The 19178-nt window shown below is 41.5% G+C and overlaps 1 protein-coding gene across 1 annotated transcript in view; it reads left to right on the top strand.

Moving 5' to 3' along the window:
* Positions 1-2809: 2809 nt before the first annotated feature.
* The window catches only part of LOC131259676 (uncharacterized), a 111718-nt gene continuing 95349 nt past the window's right edge, over positions 2810-19178 (top strand). Inside the window, exons 1-2 of the mRNA XM_058261236.1 lie at positions 2810-2876; positions 13897-14114. Coding sequence (XP_058117219.1) covers positions 2810-2876; positions 13897-14114 — 285 coding nt within the window. The remainder of the gene's footprint in view (positions 2877-13896; positions 14115-19178) is intronic.

The raw sequence follows: 19178 nt of genomic DNA, 5'->3' as shown, positions 1-19178 counted from the left end.
GGTTTGGAGCAACGAACGGTGAAATTTCGTGAATTCACACGAATACTGTCCAATATATTCGTGTGAAGGGAAAATCGTTCATCATTCGCGTAGATAGGTTCGCAGGGATACTGAGAAAATTTCATTTGTGTCACACATGCGCTTTATCTTGGAAAATAACCTTCTGAATGGTAGTTACGGTTGTTTAACATGAGCGTATACCAAATATGAGTTAGCCAATGCATCAAACATTGTTCCTTTCTGAGTATTTTTATTGTTCCTTGTTTTAATAAGTCTTGTACCTTATAACGTATAACGATGTTAGAAACTGAAGGTAGGTTGAATCGCCGAAAAAAAACTAGGTAGCTTGTTTCTGTCAAAAATTCGTTTACACAGCACATTAGTAGCAACACTTTCATAAATATAACTTTAATTGTATAATGTTTAATAAAGTTTGAAGCAGAAAGAGTTTGTAAAAATGTGGATTATTGTACTTTTATACTTGAAACATTTTAGCTGACAGTAACACTTAGCGATAATTTTGTTTTTTTGTTGACTAAATATACATTTATATTTAAAACTGTGTTCGCCTTTCGTTGTGTATGTGTTTGACTACAAACTGACAAAGAATGGTTCTGTTAGAATTTGTAGACTACGTTATATTTGTTTGTATGGTGGCAACCTTCCTCCTGAACTGATCTAAGATCCTGCATTTTTATTGGTGTTGTTATATTGAACCCCAGGTTTTTATTATTTATTCTCGTATATATGCATTTTGTATTAAATAACTCATTCGTTCTTAATCCTTATTGATTTTCAGCTAATTCCTTGTATTATTGAGAAACAAAACTTCTTACCAACCATGCTTGCGTAATCACTGGCATTGGTCATGCCTGCCCTTGAAGATCTTACTAGACTTTTTCCCTACGTGTACGTGGATAATCAGTCGTCTCGTACAGGGGATGGTCCGGCCTTAGTTGGGTTTTGAACCCACGCCTCTCGCCAATCAAAGTATTTAATTTTGTCTAATGAGTTAGGTTACTTTTCATTGAAATTTGCTTCACTTCATTCTACGAATTGAAAGTCGTTTTGGTGAGGCTAATAGCTGTAAGAGAAAATAACGGTAAATATTGAGAAAAGGTGCAAACCCAAGCGAAGGTCGTTTCGTGCGGTCGTTTCCTGGAGAAAAAAAGGCTAAATAGAACCTTGGAACTTTGGTGGCCAAACTAAATGGATGGATTTCGGTGTGGGAAGATTGAACATCTCACAGCGAAAACAGAAATTGGCTCCTGGCCGGTGTTGGAAAGTGAAGCGCCTTATGAAAACGAAATGGACAACGATAAGACTGCGGATTAGCCGTCGGTTATGTTGAATCCCAACGATGATGTTGATGCTAGCGCCCTCCGGCCGTAGTCAACGGTGATTGAAACATAAAGCGATCGTTTTTAATGAGCGCCACGTGAAAAGGTTTAGTAAACCACTCCTTTTCTTCTCCCACCACCGTCGGGAGGGGATTTAACTCGTCCCCGCTACCGAACCGATATTGTTTGAATGGAGTATAAGTCGCAAAAGTAACAGTACAAGTGGGATCTTTTAGTTTATTGACCTTATGCGGCCATTAACGGGCGCTGATTGAACAACAAATCCTCTTGTTTCAATTGGACGGCTTAAAATGTAACCACCAATTTAAACCTTTGTGCAACAGATTCACGTGATACGTAGGATTAGTTTACAAAATACAAATACTTTTGATGCTTGATTGGTGAGTAACTGTTAAACCTAATTAATAAATAAGAATAATTAATCAAAAGAGAATGTAAATGATGGAGGCGCATGGTGGTTGGTGGAAAGTTTCAGCTTTTTGATTTGGATGCAACAATATTCATCTCAAATCCTTAGTTTCAATATAGGTACACTACTGTCCAAGTTAAAGATGGGTTTCTGTCATCGAATTCGTGCTGCATAGCGGTTAGCATTGTACCTTGTGTCGTCGTCTGGTTGGATTGCGGAGTACGAAGCAACGGTAAAATAACGTTAAATACATATGAGAAGCACATGAGCGCAAAGCTTAATAACGAAGCTTAAGTTTCACAGAGGATCAACGAAAGACCAGAACCACGCCAGCGGATCGAGTCAGTGCGAAGCCCTGGGGCAGAGTCCTACCACCGGGAGGAAATTGGCGAATGGGAGCGTCAGCCAACGCAAAACCGAACCAGAATCTCCGAATCCGAGATTTATGGCTTGTGATACTAAATTATGCATAATTTTTATGTTCTCTCCGCTGTTTACCATCGGTTCTTTCTGTATCTGCCCCGCTTGTCCCACTGCGCCCGAAGCCGCCCGCTTCCCGCCACAAAATGTCGCTCACTTTCTCTTACATTATATGTTGCTCTTTTCTGCTGCTGCTCCGCTTTTTTATGCAACCGAAGGAGAAGCTCTAGGTTTAGCCCAGTTGCCTTTTGGCCGGGCTGGGAGGATGCTGGTTGTTTCACATAAAATATTTATGCCTAATTGAGTGAGCGCGTATGTGCGTTTGTGGGCAAGGTTGGTGTGCTTCCGATTTGAATGTCGTATATGGCCGTTCAGGATATTCTTTCTTTTTTGCACCAGGCGGAGAAAAGTTTTCTTTATGAATGATATTAAACGCTGTACAAGTCTTCTCTTTTTCCTACTTCTCCACATTATTCATTACTGTTTGTGATTTAACAATGTACAGTGGTTCACCTCTTTTCCATGTGTTTTCTTCACATTTTAAGTAACACTGTTTTCTTTTTCTCTCTCTTTTTACCGTTTCATGCGCGCTGCTGCAATGCTAATAGGACGTTAAGTGATGGCTGATAAAGATAAATGTATCTTCATAAATGCAATAATAGTACTCATGTCTGCTCACTTCTGCGGTAGGTATTCGACGGTGTGGTATTTGCAGGGTACATCACCAACACACCGGCCCCGGAGAGTGTTGCGGTAGCGCGGACAACAACGACACGGAATGGATGGCAGAAAGCTTTTAGGGATTTCACCCTCAGGCAATGGCGTATAAAACCGATGGAAAATTATGGCGGAAGTCGTTTGTCAGGAACGCTCCGATTGTGGAACCAATTTGGAACTGCAAAGAAAGTGATGCATCATTTTGTCCCGCATATTTCGCGCCCTTTGGCTTTTAAATCCAACGCTACTCTCGGGCCAAAAAAGTGACCGTGATTCTGGTACAGGCAATACCACCACGTTTCACTGGTTTATCTGAGTACCACTTTCACTCGCAATGCAACCGTGAAGTTATGATGGTTTTAAACATGTTTACGTGCTTTTACTGTAGCGCCCGCTATCCAAAACCAGTTATCATGGTTGGACGAGGAACATTTCGTTTTACGAGGTGATTGGTGATTGAGCTGTTTCGCCGACATATGATTGCGAACGAGCACGACCGAAAGCAACAGATAGGCGCTTTATCGTTGGTTTATTTTTTTACTACCCCGAAATTGTGATAAACAGGCAGCATTTGTTATTGTTTAAAAATTGTCGTATTTTTTAGTACGGAAAGAACCTTTTTTTACGGCTGTCAAATAACAGAAGTAAAGATAGGTTTGATGTGCAATTTTTCATTGGGTTGTAAAAAGTATAGACATTGAACGGGAATTTGATTTCTGGCTAGTGTGGAGGTTTTGTTCGATGCCTGTATGGATATACAAATAAAGTTCCTGAATATTGCTGTTTTACCATGTTCTAGCACTTAAAGGGCTACGATAAGGTAAAGCAATAAAAAAAGCCTTCCGGAATGCAAGAATTTGACGCAACAAAATTCTCATTAAATTAATGATGCAATATTGTAATGCTTGAAAAATAGTGGACAACACCACATAGGTACACTGTCTTTTCCCGCCTCCACAATGCAACTGTTACATAACTGTTTACCTGGGTTCCCATAAAAAAATAAACAGCATATGAAAAAAAAACCATGTGAGTTTCAAAATTTTTCCACAATGATATAAAAGCTCACGGTCCTTTTTTTATGCTAACAAATTACACATTCGGTATAAATTTACTGTCATTGCTAGCGATTTTTAAAGTGAGGATCAACAGACAAATCACCATCAGATTTTCAAACGAAAACAACATTTTGAACAAGCGCTTTGCGATATTTTTAGCGATCATCTGACGAATGAAAATCCGTCGTAAACAGAACTGTAAAGTGAACAAGTGCTTCATATGGAAAAGTTGTCCGGAAACAAGTTGAAAATTAACGTTAAATAGCTGAAACGGCGGTTGTCCTTTGTGCTAGTGCCTTTTTGAAAAATCAAGGAAAATTCATAATAAAGCAACAAGCTCACCAAATTCCTTGTTACTTTTTGAAAACCACACAGTTCGTCTTGGGACGTGCGCAATGAGACAGTAAATGCGAGCAAGCCTTTGCGAGACATCAAATTAACTCTCTATTTATTTTAGCGGAAACCAATCGCCAGAACCCCTGCCGGGAACGGTGTGTACGTGCCAAGGAACGGCACCATACCTGTGCTCACATTTGCATACAGATACGGTCGCGGCATCATGCGATCCCACCGGTCGGAGCTGTGCACCGTTGCCGGGGAAAGTTTCGAAGAACATTCCCAAAAACCAGCGTCACCAACACTCCCTTTGGGGTTGGCGGAGCTCGTCCAAGCTCCGTTGCCGGGGAAAACGGTTTCGTGTCGGAGGTACAGGTCGTATGCGAGTGTGCCAAACAAATGCAAATCCTGCTTAATACGCATCATTAAGTAAATCGAATAAACGGACTGCTGGCGAAGGCTTTCTCACGAGGTGCCGGAAGGAAGGGGGCCGTTAGTGGGACACCGTGTTCGTTACGGTGGACTTGCATCGGGCCTGTTTTTCCACTGAAGACGACCGACCAGGCAGGTATCGTCGTGTTGATGCTGCGAGACGCTTTCACGGCTAAAGCGAATCCAATTTCAAGCTGTTTCCCGCCTCATTCACTTTAACACGATGCCGGATCCGTTTGGCCGTGGAGGGGACGTTTGCGTTTCGCTCGACGCTCGTTATACCACGCCCTGGTGTGGGTATGGCCGTGAACCTTTTTCCCGGACCCCTTCCGATTGGAGTTTGGGCTCGAATGTTTCGCCCCAATTGGAGAGGTGATGATTGTGTTCGCTCACTTCTGGGAAGAAAGGGTTGTTGTCCATTGTACTCGTGTGTATTGGTGGGCGATTTGGACGACGGGTTTTTGCATCTCATCGGGTCGGAATCGATATATCGGCCTTCGTTTGGGCAATCTTAGCTTTATGCGGCGGTTTTCGGGATCTTGGATTTCCTTGCAGCTCGTTCTTTACACGCGACGCCAGCCAATCAATGCAGGGTCGGCGGGGAACGGAAGTTTCGGTCACGGGAAAATTTGCATAGTTTCGTGCTTTAGTCAACCCCCCAAACCCCTCGCGACTCCCCTTTTGCAGCCTCCGCTCCATTCGTCAGAGCGTTGGATGCTGATTTATGCGTTTTCTTCAACGGAATGTATTTGTTCGGCAGCGGTGGGCCAAGGGAATGGGGAGAATGGTTGAAAACGGTCCAGGGGGTTGGGCCGACGTCGGGGTTTGAAGGGCAAATTGGAGTCCCCGAGCGATGGGTAAATGATGCATCCGAGAACGCCGGCTGGTCGCCTCCGATGCTATTCTTTGGGCATGGATATGGTCCGTGTGTGTGTGAGTGCGGAGTGTGTGACCCGCCGGATGCTACTATTACTTTGTGCCAACTTCACGGTCCCGGGGGATGATTCCAGTTTTATGGCGGAGACGCTGGTAGCATTCCTTTGCATGTGGGGCAAACTGGGTTTCGCCAAAGTTGCCAAATTTATCACCATCCGAAATGTGCAATTTTACCATCCCCGGGGGGAGTGTAGTGGGAGGGAACGGATTTCCCGTCTTCAGCAAAACGCTCTCAAACACATACTGCTTCGAGGGCCTGCAGGTTTGGCTCCGCTTCGCTCTGTGTCTCTCGTGTTCCCCTCCTCGGGCGATGCAGGATGGATAATGGGTAACCAAGCGGAACAAAGTGCACCACCAGGGTAGGTTTGGGTGGGGAGGGGGGGGGGGATTGTGTTGGTGGTGGGATAAACGAGTCTATTAATCTTCCGGTTTAATTAGTTTCCCTCCAGGTAACGGGAACGGTTGAACGCTGACGGAAATGCCTTTTCTATTGCTGCCCGTTCACGCAATGAGACTGACCGACGGGAGAAGGAAATGGTCGATTGCAGGGAAGGTAGCCCAGAAGATACCCACCGTAATGAACGGAACGAAAAGAACAAAACTGCGAAAAACTCCATTACCTCGCTGTGGGGAGGGAACAGACGGCCAAATCAACGATAATGAAAGTGCCAGCCAAATGCTCTTTGATTTCTTCTGCCCTGTACATTTACGAATTACTCTTTGTTCAATGGGTGCTCGCTGTGTTTGTGGCTCGTCAGGCACCCGGTTCGGTTTTATTTATTTAGTTTTTCCTTGTGGCCCATCCTTGCCAACGTAAGGATGCGAAACTTTTCTTGCCCGAAACGAAACGTCATAAATATCCGTCGTCTGTTTCTTTTCGGGCTTTGGGTTTATTTTTTGCCCCATGTAATCCCGATCGTGTACTGATATCAACAATCTTGTGCTCCGCTTGGACTTTGCTTTGCTTGTTCATACATATTTCCCTACCGCTAACCTCCTTCTCGGGTCCTCTTTGTGAGGTGGGAGTCATGCTGTACTCCCAGTGTGTGTATTTGTCACGTGACAGAAAAGACCAACTTTTCTGAAGTGATTTATTCGAAGCTGTATACTTTTTTTGGTGAACACCGCTCGGTTAGAATAGTAAATGCTGTTTGAATTTCATTCTATCTGTAATACTTCTAGTAACATAATGTCCTATGGTGTGAAAAAAACCAAAATATGAGCAAAATATATACGAACGTACCAAAGAAAGCGTTTTTATCAAAAATAGTCTAAAACGCAATTGAAGAACATAAGAATAAATCTTCAAACGACTTGAAAATGAGCGTATTTTGTACGTTACGCAGAACATACATTGCACGAATAAAAAATGACGTTTCAGAACTTTATTGCATTTGCAACGCAATCGCATACAACCATTTTTCCACAGTTGAAAATGATCCAAATTCAAATAAATCAATGTACAGCTAGTAAGATCAGGATAATAAGGACGGTCAAACCAAACAAAGCCAAGCTAAACCAAGTATGTTGTGTAATTTGGTGTATTTAACGTAAGTATTTGTGATTTGTTTTTGTCGTAAAGTCAAGATTTATGAACAAACTAATCGAAACTATCGTAAAATAATCCAAGATCAGAAACTTATTTGCAAGTTGTGCGTAATCGTATTATGTACAATCGGTTTGATTTGATCTGTTAAAATACTTCAACAAATTGTGTCACATTTGACTTATGTGGTGTTAATATAAGCCATATTAAATTAATTTAAATGCAGCAGTAAACCATCCGATCTTAAATCACCTAATTGTGTTTAGTTTCGAAAGCATTGATGATTTATCTTAGTTGTACAAATATTTTATATTTGGGTAAGAGTTAATAGAGAACCAACATTACTGTACGGCGTGGTATAGAGCACATAAATTACATGTCTTTCTCTTCTTTCTCTGCTTTTTGTTTCGAGTTTTTCGTTTCTTTTCGATTCTATTGTGATAACTGGTCGTACGCATTGATTCCTCCGTATGCTGTCGGGGTGTAGGCGCCTTTTTGAAGATCTTTTTCAACAACCTTAAGCTGAGATACGGGCTGAGAAAATTGTATATTTCATTTTCCATCTGGCTTCGCTGGCACGCTTGGGAGAGGAAAACCCTGAAAATCTGTGCGTAAAAGACTCGGAAGGGTGACCCTATGCCAGGTTAGCGTACGGAATTCACTCTAACGCTCCTGCTGTGAGCAGGAAAAGAACACAATATGTGGGAACTTTTTTCATTTATGAAAAAGTCTCAATCCTACCAGTATGTCACTCTAACTCTTGAGTACTCCCGGTTGGTGGTGAAGCCAACGTAAGGAAAGGGCCTCTTTTTTTTTGGTTCCATTTTTTGTTCTCGATGCCAACAAGGCCCCTGCTCGCTAGGTCTAATGTATTAACATTGTAATCTGGACCCATTTATCTTGACATTTCGGATGACTTCGGTGACGCCTATCGTTCAAGTCCGTACGAAGATGAACGGAAGAAACGTTTGGTTCGAAGGAGTTTTAGTTCCCTCGACCACTAACACATGCCAGTAAGTAGGTATTTGATCCTGTGGCCATGTGTAATATGTGTTGCGACGAGTGGTTTTGCTCCCTGCTTGCTTCACAACGTTTTAGCGGCACAGACAAGTGATAAAGTAATGACAAGTTTTTTCCTTACCAGTTCAGTTCAACTTCTTCCTCCGTACTCGCAATGCTGCACTGATCCCCAAAGGCCAAACAATGGACTGTCGCCGCTCGAACGAGCTGGAATCCGTTGGCGAAAAGTTTCGATAAATCATTTCTGTTACGTATACCTTTTTCTTGTGGGCAAGCTTTTCCTAGTAGTGTAGACGATCGAGACCAACGTCTGCTTGCTAGAGCCAATGAACCTATGTTAAAGTTTAGATGTTTTTTTTTACTGTCACTTTATTCTATGTTGAGCTCAGCTGGTCAGGAACCGATGTTAAGTGAAAAATACGATACATTTATCATTTTTTACCAACCTTCAGGCCATTGGAAGGCGCCATTCGATGTGCGGAGACGCTTTGGATGCGTGAGAAAAGTTTTTTTTTATTTCAGAAAAAGCAAGCAACAACACAGATATTTAGGTTTGCCACATATAGTTCATCGGTAAATGCATGGGTTTCCGGTGGGTGACGGAAATAATTCGACCGGTTGACAAGGCACGTTTCCGAATCGAACGCTACAGGACTCTTCGAAGCTTATGTTGCAGATCCATTCAGAATATAATAAACACACAATCGAGAGATAACCATGGGGGAAAAAGAACTGATTTATCTCTCGATAAACTGGATGCTGCGTGTGGATGTAACGTTCAGAATAGTATTTGAAACAAAATTAATGAAGAAATGGCCTTAAGATAATCCGAGCAGAGCTGTTAAAATTTATATATTGAGGGTGTTATTATTATTACTTGATTGCTATAGCTTTATTATTTTAAATGGGAAAACTTCCATTTATCTTGAATCATGTGAGGAACTCTTTTACATATAGAATCTACACTCCCTTAAAGATATAATTATATTTAATTACATAGCTGACATCTTCAATTAGTTGAAAGAGGGAGGGAGGTATGTTTTATCTTCAGACAAAATTGTGGTTTGACACATTGACACATTGGGATGAGTATTTTTCAACCGAAAATTTTTAATCAAATGGTCTCCCATCTATTGATTTTAGAGTTTTTTTTGTAAAGACTTAACTTATGTAGGTGAGACGAGTGTTGCCACATAGTAAATACCCAAACCCCAATACCCTGCCTCTGGACAATTGAAAGCTATAGTTTCCAAAATTGCTGCTTAATTCGACAATCATCCGAAAGCTCAGCAAATTCTTTGCTAAAAGGATTGTGGGATACCCGTATTCTAAAACCATCGAAATGGCAAAACAAACATGGTACAGTGGATATAAATACGTAAAAATATTTTTCGTACAATGTCTGACGGGTAATAATAAAATTTGGTGAAGTTATCGTAACTATAACGCTTCAAAATTATTAAATGTATAAAAATACTCAAAGGTATAACAACTACTGGAAAATGAAAAATGGGAAAATACTAGTCAGAATTTTCCCATCACGTGCCAAAAGAGAGACTCTAGTTTACGATTTGTTAAACTCTTAGATAAAAGTTATTTTTCTGAACAAATGTATTTATATTTTTATAAAAATTATTTAATGGTGTAGAACATTACTCGCATTGGCAGTGAACAAAGTTTTTCTACATTTCAATTTGTTGTTCTTCTGGGGTGAGTAATGATTTAATTGTATTACGATTATTGTCGAACTAATTGTAGAGTCTCACATAATCCTGCGAAGTAAGATTTACTGAAGAACGAAGGGTGCAAAAGCAGGATAAGGCCATTACTGTTTTCATCTTCATCCTCAACGTCATTCTTTGTGCGCCACCAGGCGTCCCCATCAACAAGCGGCTGGGCGCCTCCATTACGATGACAATCTGCATTATTCTTTGCGCGAAGGTTGATATGCTTGAAAACTCGCTCCACCGGGAAAAGGAGAATAAACAAAAATTAAGTTTCAAAATTATAAAATCATTTCGGTGTATGAAGACATCGCCAATTAATCAACACAACACTGTGTATACATTGACAAGCTTTCGGATCTCCGTAGGTCCACCGACCGGCCGCTCAGGAAGGTTAGGGGCAAGATTAAAATATTTCTCCCGTTTTGCGAATGGGAGTGGGCTGTTTTGTGGATCAGAATTTGGTAGATAGGCTTTTTTTGTTTGTTGGTTTGTACTTTCACTTTTTCAACATGGTACAGCCCTCCGGCATTTTCCCTTGCGCTACCACGCGAGATACAAAGTGAAATAATGTGAAAACCATTCACGCTTTCGCTTGTGCCAGATGCGTGAAAAGTGGAGGACGCAGTAATGGTCACGCGATGGTATCTTTCGTCCCTGTCGGTTTTGTGACCGGTGGGTCGCCATTTATTGTACCCGGGCGTCTTTTCAGCTAACGCCGGTAACGCCATCATCTCCGGCAGTGTATATTTATCTTTTCGATTTTAACTTTTCTTCTAGAGCGCCAGGTTGGGGAAGGAGAGAGGGACGGTTGGGGCAGTGACAAACAATGACAAGGCAGCCGCACCAAAACAGCTCGTTAGGGATCAGGGTTCGCGGCCACGGTTGAGCGATTTCGGTTCTCGCGGTGACGAATTTCGACATGACTTTTGAATAAATAAATTTTCTCGCGAAACAGCAATAGAAAAGTAATCACTACGTCGAAAATGGTGATTATAATGATGAAGTAGGGCTGGTCGGAGGGAGGGTAGAGGCTTGAAAAGTGAAGCAGATGGTGGGACGGGTGGTTGGTTGGCTGTTTTTGAGTCGTTGAGTGAGAAATTCCACCGGTAGCGTTCGATTGGCGTGGTACGGGAAAAAGTTCATCACTTTGATTTCTATTCCCACAGCGTCAAAAGAAGGAATTCGATGTTTAGCCTGCGCGATTCAACCGCGAGGTATCCGGTTCCGAAAGATGGTCTGATATTGGATCAGCTTTATTACTTTCTGGCATCTCGTGTCGTCGGGTTGGAGCTGGATCGTCCGCCGATGACGTCGTCCTTCTATCGGCGGTGAGATGAAGAAGTTTGATTATTTGAGCCGTGCTGGCCGCTGATAGATAGAACTTTTGGAGAAGGAATTGATGGAAAATCGAGACTCAGTCAACCGCACCGGGGACGCGCACTGGCCTGTGTCAACACAATTACCCGATAATGATGACAAAATTCATCAGTTTGGCTCAACCAAAAACTTCCCTTGAAATTGAACGACGACAACTGAGCTTTCGATCGAACTGGAAAATTAGACTCCTTATCGCTCCAGCAGAAGGTTCTCTAGGTCTCCAAGCATTGCAACAGGATGGGTAAAGTCTTCACCCCGAAGGGAACTGTCGGCGATGCTGCTTGACGTTGGTTTTTGTTTCAGCGGATCGTCCGTAAACGCCTTCGGTGGGTGACTTTTCGCTGTGGGGCGTTAAATTACACAAACGTTTCGTCCACAACCCCCTCACACACACACGCACGCGCACACATACACACAGCCCAGGATATAGCGCTATTCCGTACAAGTGCCTTTGAGCTCATCGAGGGTATTTTCCGACTTGTTTGCCTGTCAGGAGCGGTGGAGAGACGTGCGTAGGTGCGTGATTTGGGGTAAATGCGTATCCGAATTCCACGCGCACCCGCTCGGGCAAGCGTTTGGGGCGCGCATAAGGCCAATCGACCGAACGACGACCACAGGGCACTAGAGAATATGATCAATATTTGATATTCCGAAGTCGTTTTCAAATGAATTAGGAGTGGCGTTTGGGATTTATTTGTTGAGCGAAGGGTTTCGGTGCGTGTTCGGAATGGATTCAAGCAGGCTAAATCAGGGCGCTGAAGATATCAGAAGGTTTTCCGCTCACCTGCAGGGGTTTGCAGCAAGTAATGGGGACGCGGGGCCTTTCGTGTTCATCGAAGCTGCAATAATGTTGCGATAATTGAAACGCCCTACGATGATAAACCCCATACTTAAAAGGGGGGTTTGGCGATACCACTAAACAAAGGCCTTGTTTTCGAGCTTACATAAATGTGATGATCATGTGATTAATAATTTTATGATTCTATGAAAAGTCACTTCACACTTCACGATGTTGATTATATTAATTTATTTTGAATTGGTTTTGCTCATTTACCTATGGCCACAACACACTAGAAACCAATCACTTTTCAAAAAATAGCGAGAAGGTTTTAAACACAATAGCTTTGGTTTAATAGAAGAAGTGCATACTTTTTTAGTTATTGGTTTAAATAACATAGTTTGAATGTGAGACTTTATGGTTTATATCCTTTACATAGCGAGAAGGTGTTAAACACAATAGTTTTGGTTTTTATAAGATGTCATAAGCTGGGCATACTTCTTTAGTTCTTGGTTTAAGTAACATGCTTTAAATGTAAAAAATTATACTTTTCTTTGATAGCAATTAATTTTTAACACGTGTGACAATTACTTTTTAATTATTAAACTCGTAAAAGTATTTATAATAAACATTTTATTCCGCGATTTTTTCAAAATTCATCACTTTTGTTTCTTTCTGTCTTATTATTCATCTTTATTTTTAAGTACTATTAAATTAAAGTTAGTGGCAGCAACCGCCACAGTATGAACCCCCTTGATGATTAATGATATATTGGTATTAGGTTATAATAATATTTTGTAAAACAATATGTATATGGATGGCTTGGATTTTTACAAACTCTGTCTCATCAATCAACATCTTAAGATACAATACAATCAATTTGACGATGTCTATGAATCATACAACTATTTTATTACTTTTCGTTGTAATGTCGTCACCTCAGTGATATTATAATAAAAGTGATACCTACTTCACACCACGATCAAATCTTAGCCTCGTAACATAAAGTAGTTACTATCGGTTGAGTCAATCGCATTCTACCAGATAACCACCGTGAATCAATTCACCCGTGACGGGAATGGGGAATGGTAACGAAAGCCCTAAATGGAGAGTGTGGTGAAAAGATGGCGATGAATCAGTCCTCCTTCGGAAACTCTCCCGAGGTTCAAGACGTTTCCAAGCACCCGACGCGAGACGGTGTGATGATCGAACCAATCCTCCTTCCCCCGGGGATGGCAAAGGAAATCAAAGCGAACTTTTACTCCAAATAAAGAAATCAGATCTCGCAGAAGAAATGCGCTTCATCCGAAAAGCGATCCGAAATCCGATAAACTTCTTGTCAATAGGCTTTCCTTTTTTTTCGGCTGAAAAAAGCTGCCCTCCGCTCTTTTCACTCCCACCTCCGAGTTCAGGGATCAAAATGCGATGCTGGGATATTTATATCCCAGAAGAGTTTGCCGGCACGCTTTTGCGCTCGTCGGGCCGCCTCCCTCGCCTTCACGTAGCGTCTTGTCACGTGTGGATTTGTGGTCGTATCGTTCGGTTCGGCCGGTCGCAAAGACGTGGGGCTGGTGCGAAGGAGCAGAGCATCGATGGAAGATTGTGCTAGAATTAACGCGCTCCAGCGGCAAACCCCGGGGCCGGGGAGGATAAATTTCAACTCCATTCATCCGTTCATTTTCGTTCGATTTTCACCTTGGGTGGGGGGCTGCCTGTCTATTCCAACGAAGCCAGAGTGTCTTCATCTGTTTTTATTTTCTTGTGTTTTTACTCACAAAGCATCGGTGGCCAGCACGGGCCTGCGGAATCTTTCACTGTCCATCAAACCACCGTGGGTGAGGCGCGGCCAGGAGGCGCAGCTGCACTGCCAGTACGAGATGGAAGGTGCCCCGCTCTACTCCGTCAAATGGTACCGAGGAACGCTGGAATTCTATCGGTACTCGCCGTTCGAGAACCCACCGGCGAAGATATTCCCGTTCACCGGCATTAAAGTCGACGTAAGTATGCACAATCAACTTGAAAATATATCGCTTAATGTTACATAAGGTAATGTTTTGAATATGTCATTTAATTAAAATAATGTTTTTAGTGTACTGAAGTAGAAAGGGTATTTGGAAACGTTTTTAAATATTTGAACTATTGAATTCAAAAACATATTGAGTGGGGATAAAATTGGGACTTAATGCCCTGGTGGAGGGGAAATGCCCTACTAGGGTATATTTTAATAGAGTGTTATTTCCGATGTAAAAATTGAGTACGATTGGTCGCACAATTCTACCATGTTGGTTCAATAAAATTTCTAATCAAATTATTACAATATTCATTGTATTAATAAACTGTACTATAACAGCGTACCAGTCTACGTGTTAAATGAGAATAGCGTAGTACCTGTAAGATGAGCGACAAAATTTGATGATTTTTGGTTTTGTTGTTTCATTTCAAAAGTTCTAGAAATTTAACCATATACCGGAAACGGGAAAGGAAATTAGTGAAAACTAAACTAATGAGTACTTACTTATTACTTTCGTTATGTAGGTAGTTTTTAAAAGTAATTTTAAGTAATATTGAGATTCATGAATGTAATTCAATGTCTATGGTTATCGTTTGTAAAATTAAAAAGCATGGAATAGCTTGTCAATCCAGTTTTCAATGGAGTTTAGTAAGATTCATATTAATAAGATTGAATCGAATTTTAGAATCCTGTAGTTTCATTAAAGAGAGAATAATTGATTCAAGAAACATACAGATTTACGAAGAATGCTAAGGGAAAGCTCAGGTGTGTTTTTTGGTCGCTTAATCAATGCACTTAAAAGAAACTTGCCAAAACCTTATCAATGTTTTGAATTTTGGGTGAAAGATTGAAACGAATGAATGTTGTCAAAAGATTTGATAAAAATAAATCTAGTTTTAGACCGTATGGTACGCATTTTTGCACATTGTTCTTTGGCCAGAAAGGGTCAAATCTTTCTGGCTACGATTCTGGTAAATCACGCTTATAATATAGATTAAAATAGCACGTGCTAATTAAAACGACTTGAGCGTTTTATCGCCATCCTCCAAGACGGTTACACGCGAAATGAAGCAGAAATCAATGTTCGCACATTTTCACACCGTTACGACACGGTTGACAACATTAGAATGTGGCTTGCCAGCGATGATTTCTCATTTCCTCTATCGGATCGACGACGGCGGCGTAAACGCCACCATCATCATCGTTATCGCTTCCGTCATGCTCAGCACTCACTATCGCCCGATCGGATTCGGGTGGATATGATTCATACGGATATGAAAGCAGTGGATACGGCGAGACGGCATTTGGAGGCGTATCGAGGTCACCGAGGATGAGATGAGAGGATGAAAAAGTGGCATAAAATGACTGCCGCGATCGCTCGTCCCACCTCGCACCTCCCACGGTCGGACGCTGGAACATTTTACGAGCTCTCGTTTCAGTGGCAATTAAACGCTGGCAATGGGGCGGCAAAGCTGGGCCCTTACGAGACAGTAAAAATCCTATCCAGAACATGTCGCCTTCCGTGGTTGGCTTTCCCGAGCACCCGAGCGCGTGGTAGCGATTGGGACGAATGGAGCCGTATTTGAGTTGCTCTCACTTCATTCATTGGACGCGTGCTCATGTATATTTGTGTGTGTCTATGCCTTCAATTCTCGTTCCACTGGAAAAGCGCACATGGATGTCCTTTGATGCTTCTTCCTCCATCCGGAAGTCATCCTTTAATGTGGACCATTGAGAAAACGAAACATTGAGCAGAATCAACGCTTCCGGAAGACTGACACACTGATCGGGTGGGGGGAGTTTCAGGGGTCTGCGAGGCTACTGTTTCCGCTGCTGCTGGGAGTGTTTAATAAAAGTGATTTTCTTTTCAGTTCAGATAAGATGAAAAGAAACGCAGAGAAAGCTCCGACTCCGCACGCATCTCGGCACAACGTGACCGGCTTTTGCCTAACCATCACACAAACCGCGACGTGAAAGGCAAGAAAAAAGGAACACCCTATAAAAGGGCACATCCGCACAACCACAGTTACAGCCACCGTTCGAGCCGCTGCCACGGAATCGCATATTGTGCCACTTTGCGCTGGATATTGTGTCAGTGTCGTCTAGAGCTGTGGGCGCACAATATTAACTACCCCGGCTGGGGCCGGCACGTCAGCTTCGCGAGTTTCCAACCGCTCCCAGGGCGGAAGTGTAGCCAGGCAGGACCCGTTGATGTGTGGATTTTATTTGTCTTAGTTCTCCAGAAGCAGCCAGCGCCAAGGAGGGTATTTATCTTCAACAATACCGTTTATTGCGCTCCCGGGACTGGTTTCCGTTGTGAGTGTTTTGTTTCTTTCGCCCAGAATCCTCTCCATTGTTGAAGTGCTTTAGCTCAATCGCTTTCATGTGGGTTATTTGGGGCTTGCACCTCGGATGGGGGGCTTCCTGTGGGGACACTAGAATGAAGAAAAATCATAGAACTTTTAACCACGTATGGTAAGATTGTAAGAGCGCTTTTGAAAGCTTAAATGAGCTTGAGCGCTTACCATTTTTCCGGTAAACAAATCCATAACCTGTGACCTAGATATGTAGTGTATATTCATTGCAATTTGAATATTTTATGATATTTTTCTACGTTTCTAGGTTTGAAGAGTATGGTTAAGTAAACTCTGTTTAATTACGTCCTTGCACAGATTTTCGTTACAGCACATTACTGTGCCTGTTTTCACCAAACAGATCGGAACGAATAATAAAAACGATGGCCATAAATTTGTGCGCTTCTTGTTCTTCCTCGCCAGGCGAATCGCGAACGCGACAGATATTCGATTGGAATTTCTTTTATTACCTGGATTTTGGGTCGATGTTTGCTGCTTGTGGTTTTACCAAGAATGCAGCATAGCAGGACAGGAAAAAATGGGAAAACACCCATGATTCTATAAAGCAAAACCATGCTGCGACAACAATTTTCGGTCTGGTATGTTCAGGATGGATCTGCAGCTCCACTCTGCTATTCGAAGACGTTCATTGTCGTGGTTATGTCTGTTCCCCAAGCATATAGCTTATGTCTGCCTCCGGGTTTGAGTAGCTCACGCCCCACCGAATGCTTTTCCTGGCTCACAACCCGTAAGGTGTGGATGAGGGCGTTGGATTAAGAAGATAAAATGACTTCCCGTGTGTATGACGTTAATTAGTTTATATTTCAAGGAGCCAATGTTTGGTTTCTGCACAAGATGGGGTAGCTGCCGTCCCGTTCCCTGCCTACCCTCCTATAACTCATTGTTAGAATCCACAACGACGGCTCTTTGTCATGGGTTCTTTTCTTGCAAAAATTGACAACGCAGTTTCGTTCTTGCTTGGATTGGCACGTGAGACAATTTATGTCCCATTGGCTGTAAAAAAAGGTCCCTAGCAAAGAAGGGGGATTATCAATGGATGGCTTTAAGCGGCCGATGTCAAGGGTTCGCAGGGAATTTGACTCATTGCAACTCATAGTAGAAAAGGTGTGGGTTGTACCGCAAGAATTCCCTTTCCCTGACTAAGAACAAAATTTTCCTCTCCATCATGCAAGAAACACAAAGAAAAAGAGCTGATTCGAAAAAAGATTAACTATGTTATGCTTACACATCGGTTGAAATTATTTTTTCCGCTGTTGTCAAGAATTGTTAAATAAATCCGTAAACAATATCCTCACATTAGATAGTAATATGTAATAATGTATAAATAAATACCATGTATTTGGTACCATCAACTACCACAGTCAATTTTAAAGTAAAAAAAAGTTGAAGCACTGCAAAGACTTCTGGTTGTCAGGTTGTTGCTTAGTTTGAAAGTAGAACACTAGGATGAATTTCATCAATCTAATACATTTTAACAAGATTTTAGTAAAGGTATTTAGTAAAGTATTTTAGTAAAGGTATTTTTGTAGTATTTTAGTAAAATCTTCCTGTTAAGTGTTTTCTACTGATGAATCAAACCAATGCTTTTTTTCCATTTAGCTCTTTCAAATAAAGTTTCTTACGTCGGGAAAATTTGTTTTTGTTTCAGGGGGAAATTATACATCAAAAACAACATTGTCTGTGATTGTAATAAATTATTATGTTGATTTGCATGGTCAATAAAACTTGTGTAGGATTTGTCTGCTATATCTGTAACTTTGTAATTGTTCACATACGTTTGGATCAACCAAACATGAAGTGCATAATTAAATGCATGCATCGCAGTACTGTTTGCATTTGAATTCTTGATAAAAAAAACACAATAATTTTCGACTTTCTTTACATTTACCAACATCTATTTGTTATAGACTACCCAGTTAGCCTTAGGACTCTTTCATATCGGTAATACATAACAAACCATCACACTTTTTCATCACTTACATAAAATGAATAAGAAGCTAGCTAAACATAGGTTTTAGTTTTACTAATTTAGTATTTTATACAATCAAAACACAATTAAGTTTCTTATTTGAAGTGAACGAACCTAGAAATCTAATTTTTTTAATAAGTTACAAAACAAAACCAAAATCCGAGTGAAACAACATCTGTTACAATGCGAAGAGATAGAAAGTAATAGTTTTACTGTTGTATTGAACTTCTTTTGAAGCCATAATACATTAGTAATTAACTACCTCTCGTGTATCTACAGCATATTTTTATTTAAAGTGGATGCAAACACCTGTAAGGTTTTGTAATTATTCAAATTTATGACACAAAAATTTCCTGCGAGCTATGCTCGCTACAGTTTGATCACAAATTTACGGTTGTATCGCCAATTTGCCTAATTAAATTCGTAGCAACTTTTCCGGCTGTGGTCTTCAGTTCAAGGTAGAACACGCCTCCGCAATTTACTTTTGCTGCAATCACTGCAAGCATGTTGACAATTTGCTCGCTGCTAATGTTAGGGACCTGACACACCATTATCTTCTAAACTTTAATGTCTGTATGTTTCCTACCGGAAGATTCTAATTGTGGCCGATCAACTGCAGAGCGAGAGAATGGAGATGGTCGGGTCCTTGCAACACGATTTGTTTCTTTTCCCATCGTTAACTTTATCCTGCCTGGTCGATGCGGTC

Source organism: Anopheles coustani, chromosome 3 (assembly GCF_943734705.1).
Source record: "Anopheles coustani chromosome 3, idAnoCousDA_361_x.2, whole genome shotgun sequence".
NCBI classification, from domain to species: Eukaryota; Metazoa; Arthropoda; class Insecta; order Diptera; family Culicidae; genus Anopheles; species Anopheles coustani.
This window is presented reverse-complemented; position numbering and strand designations above follow the sequence as displayed.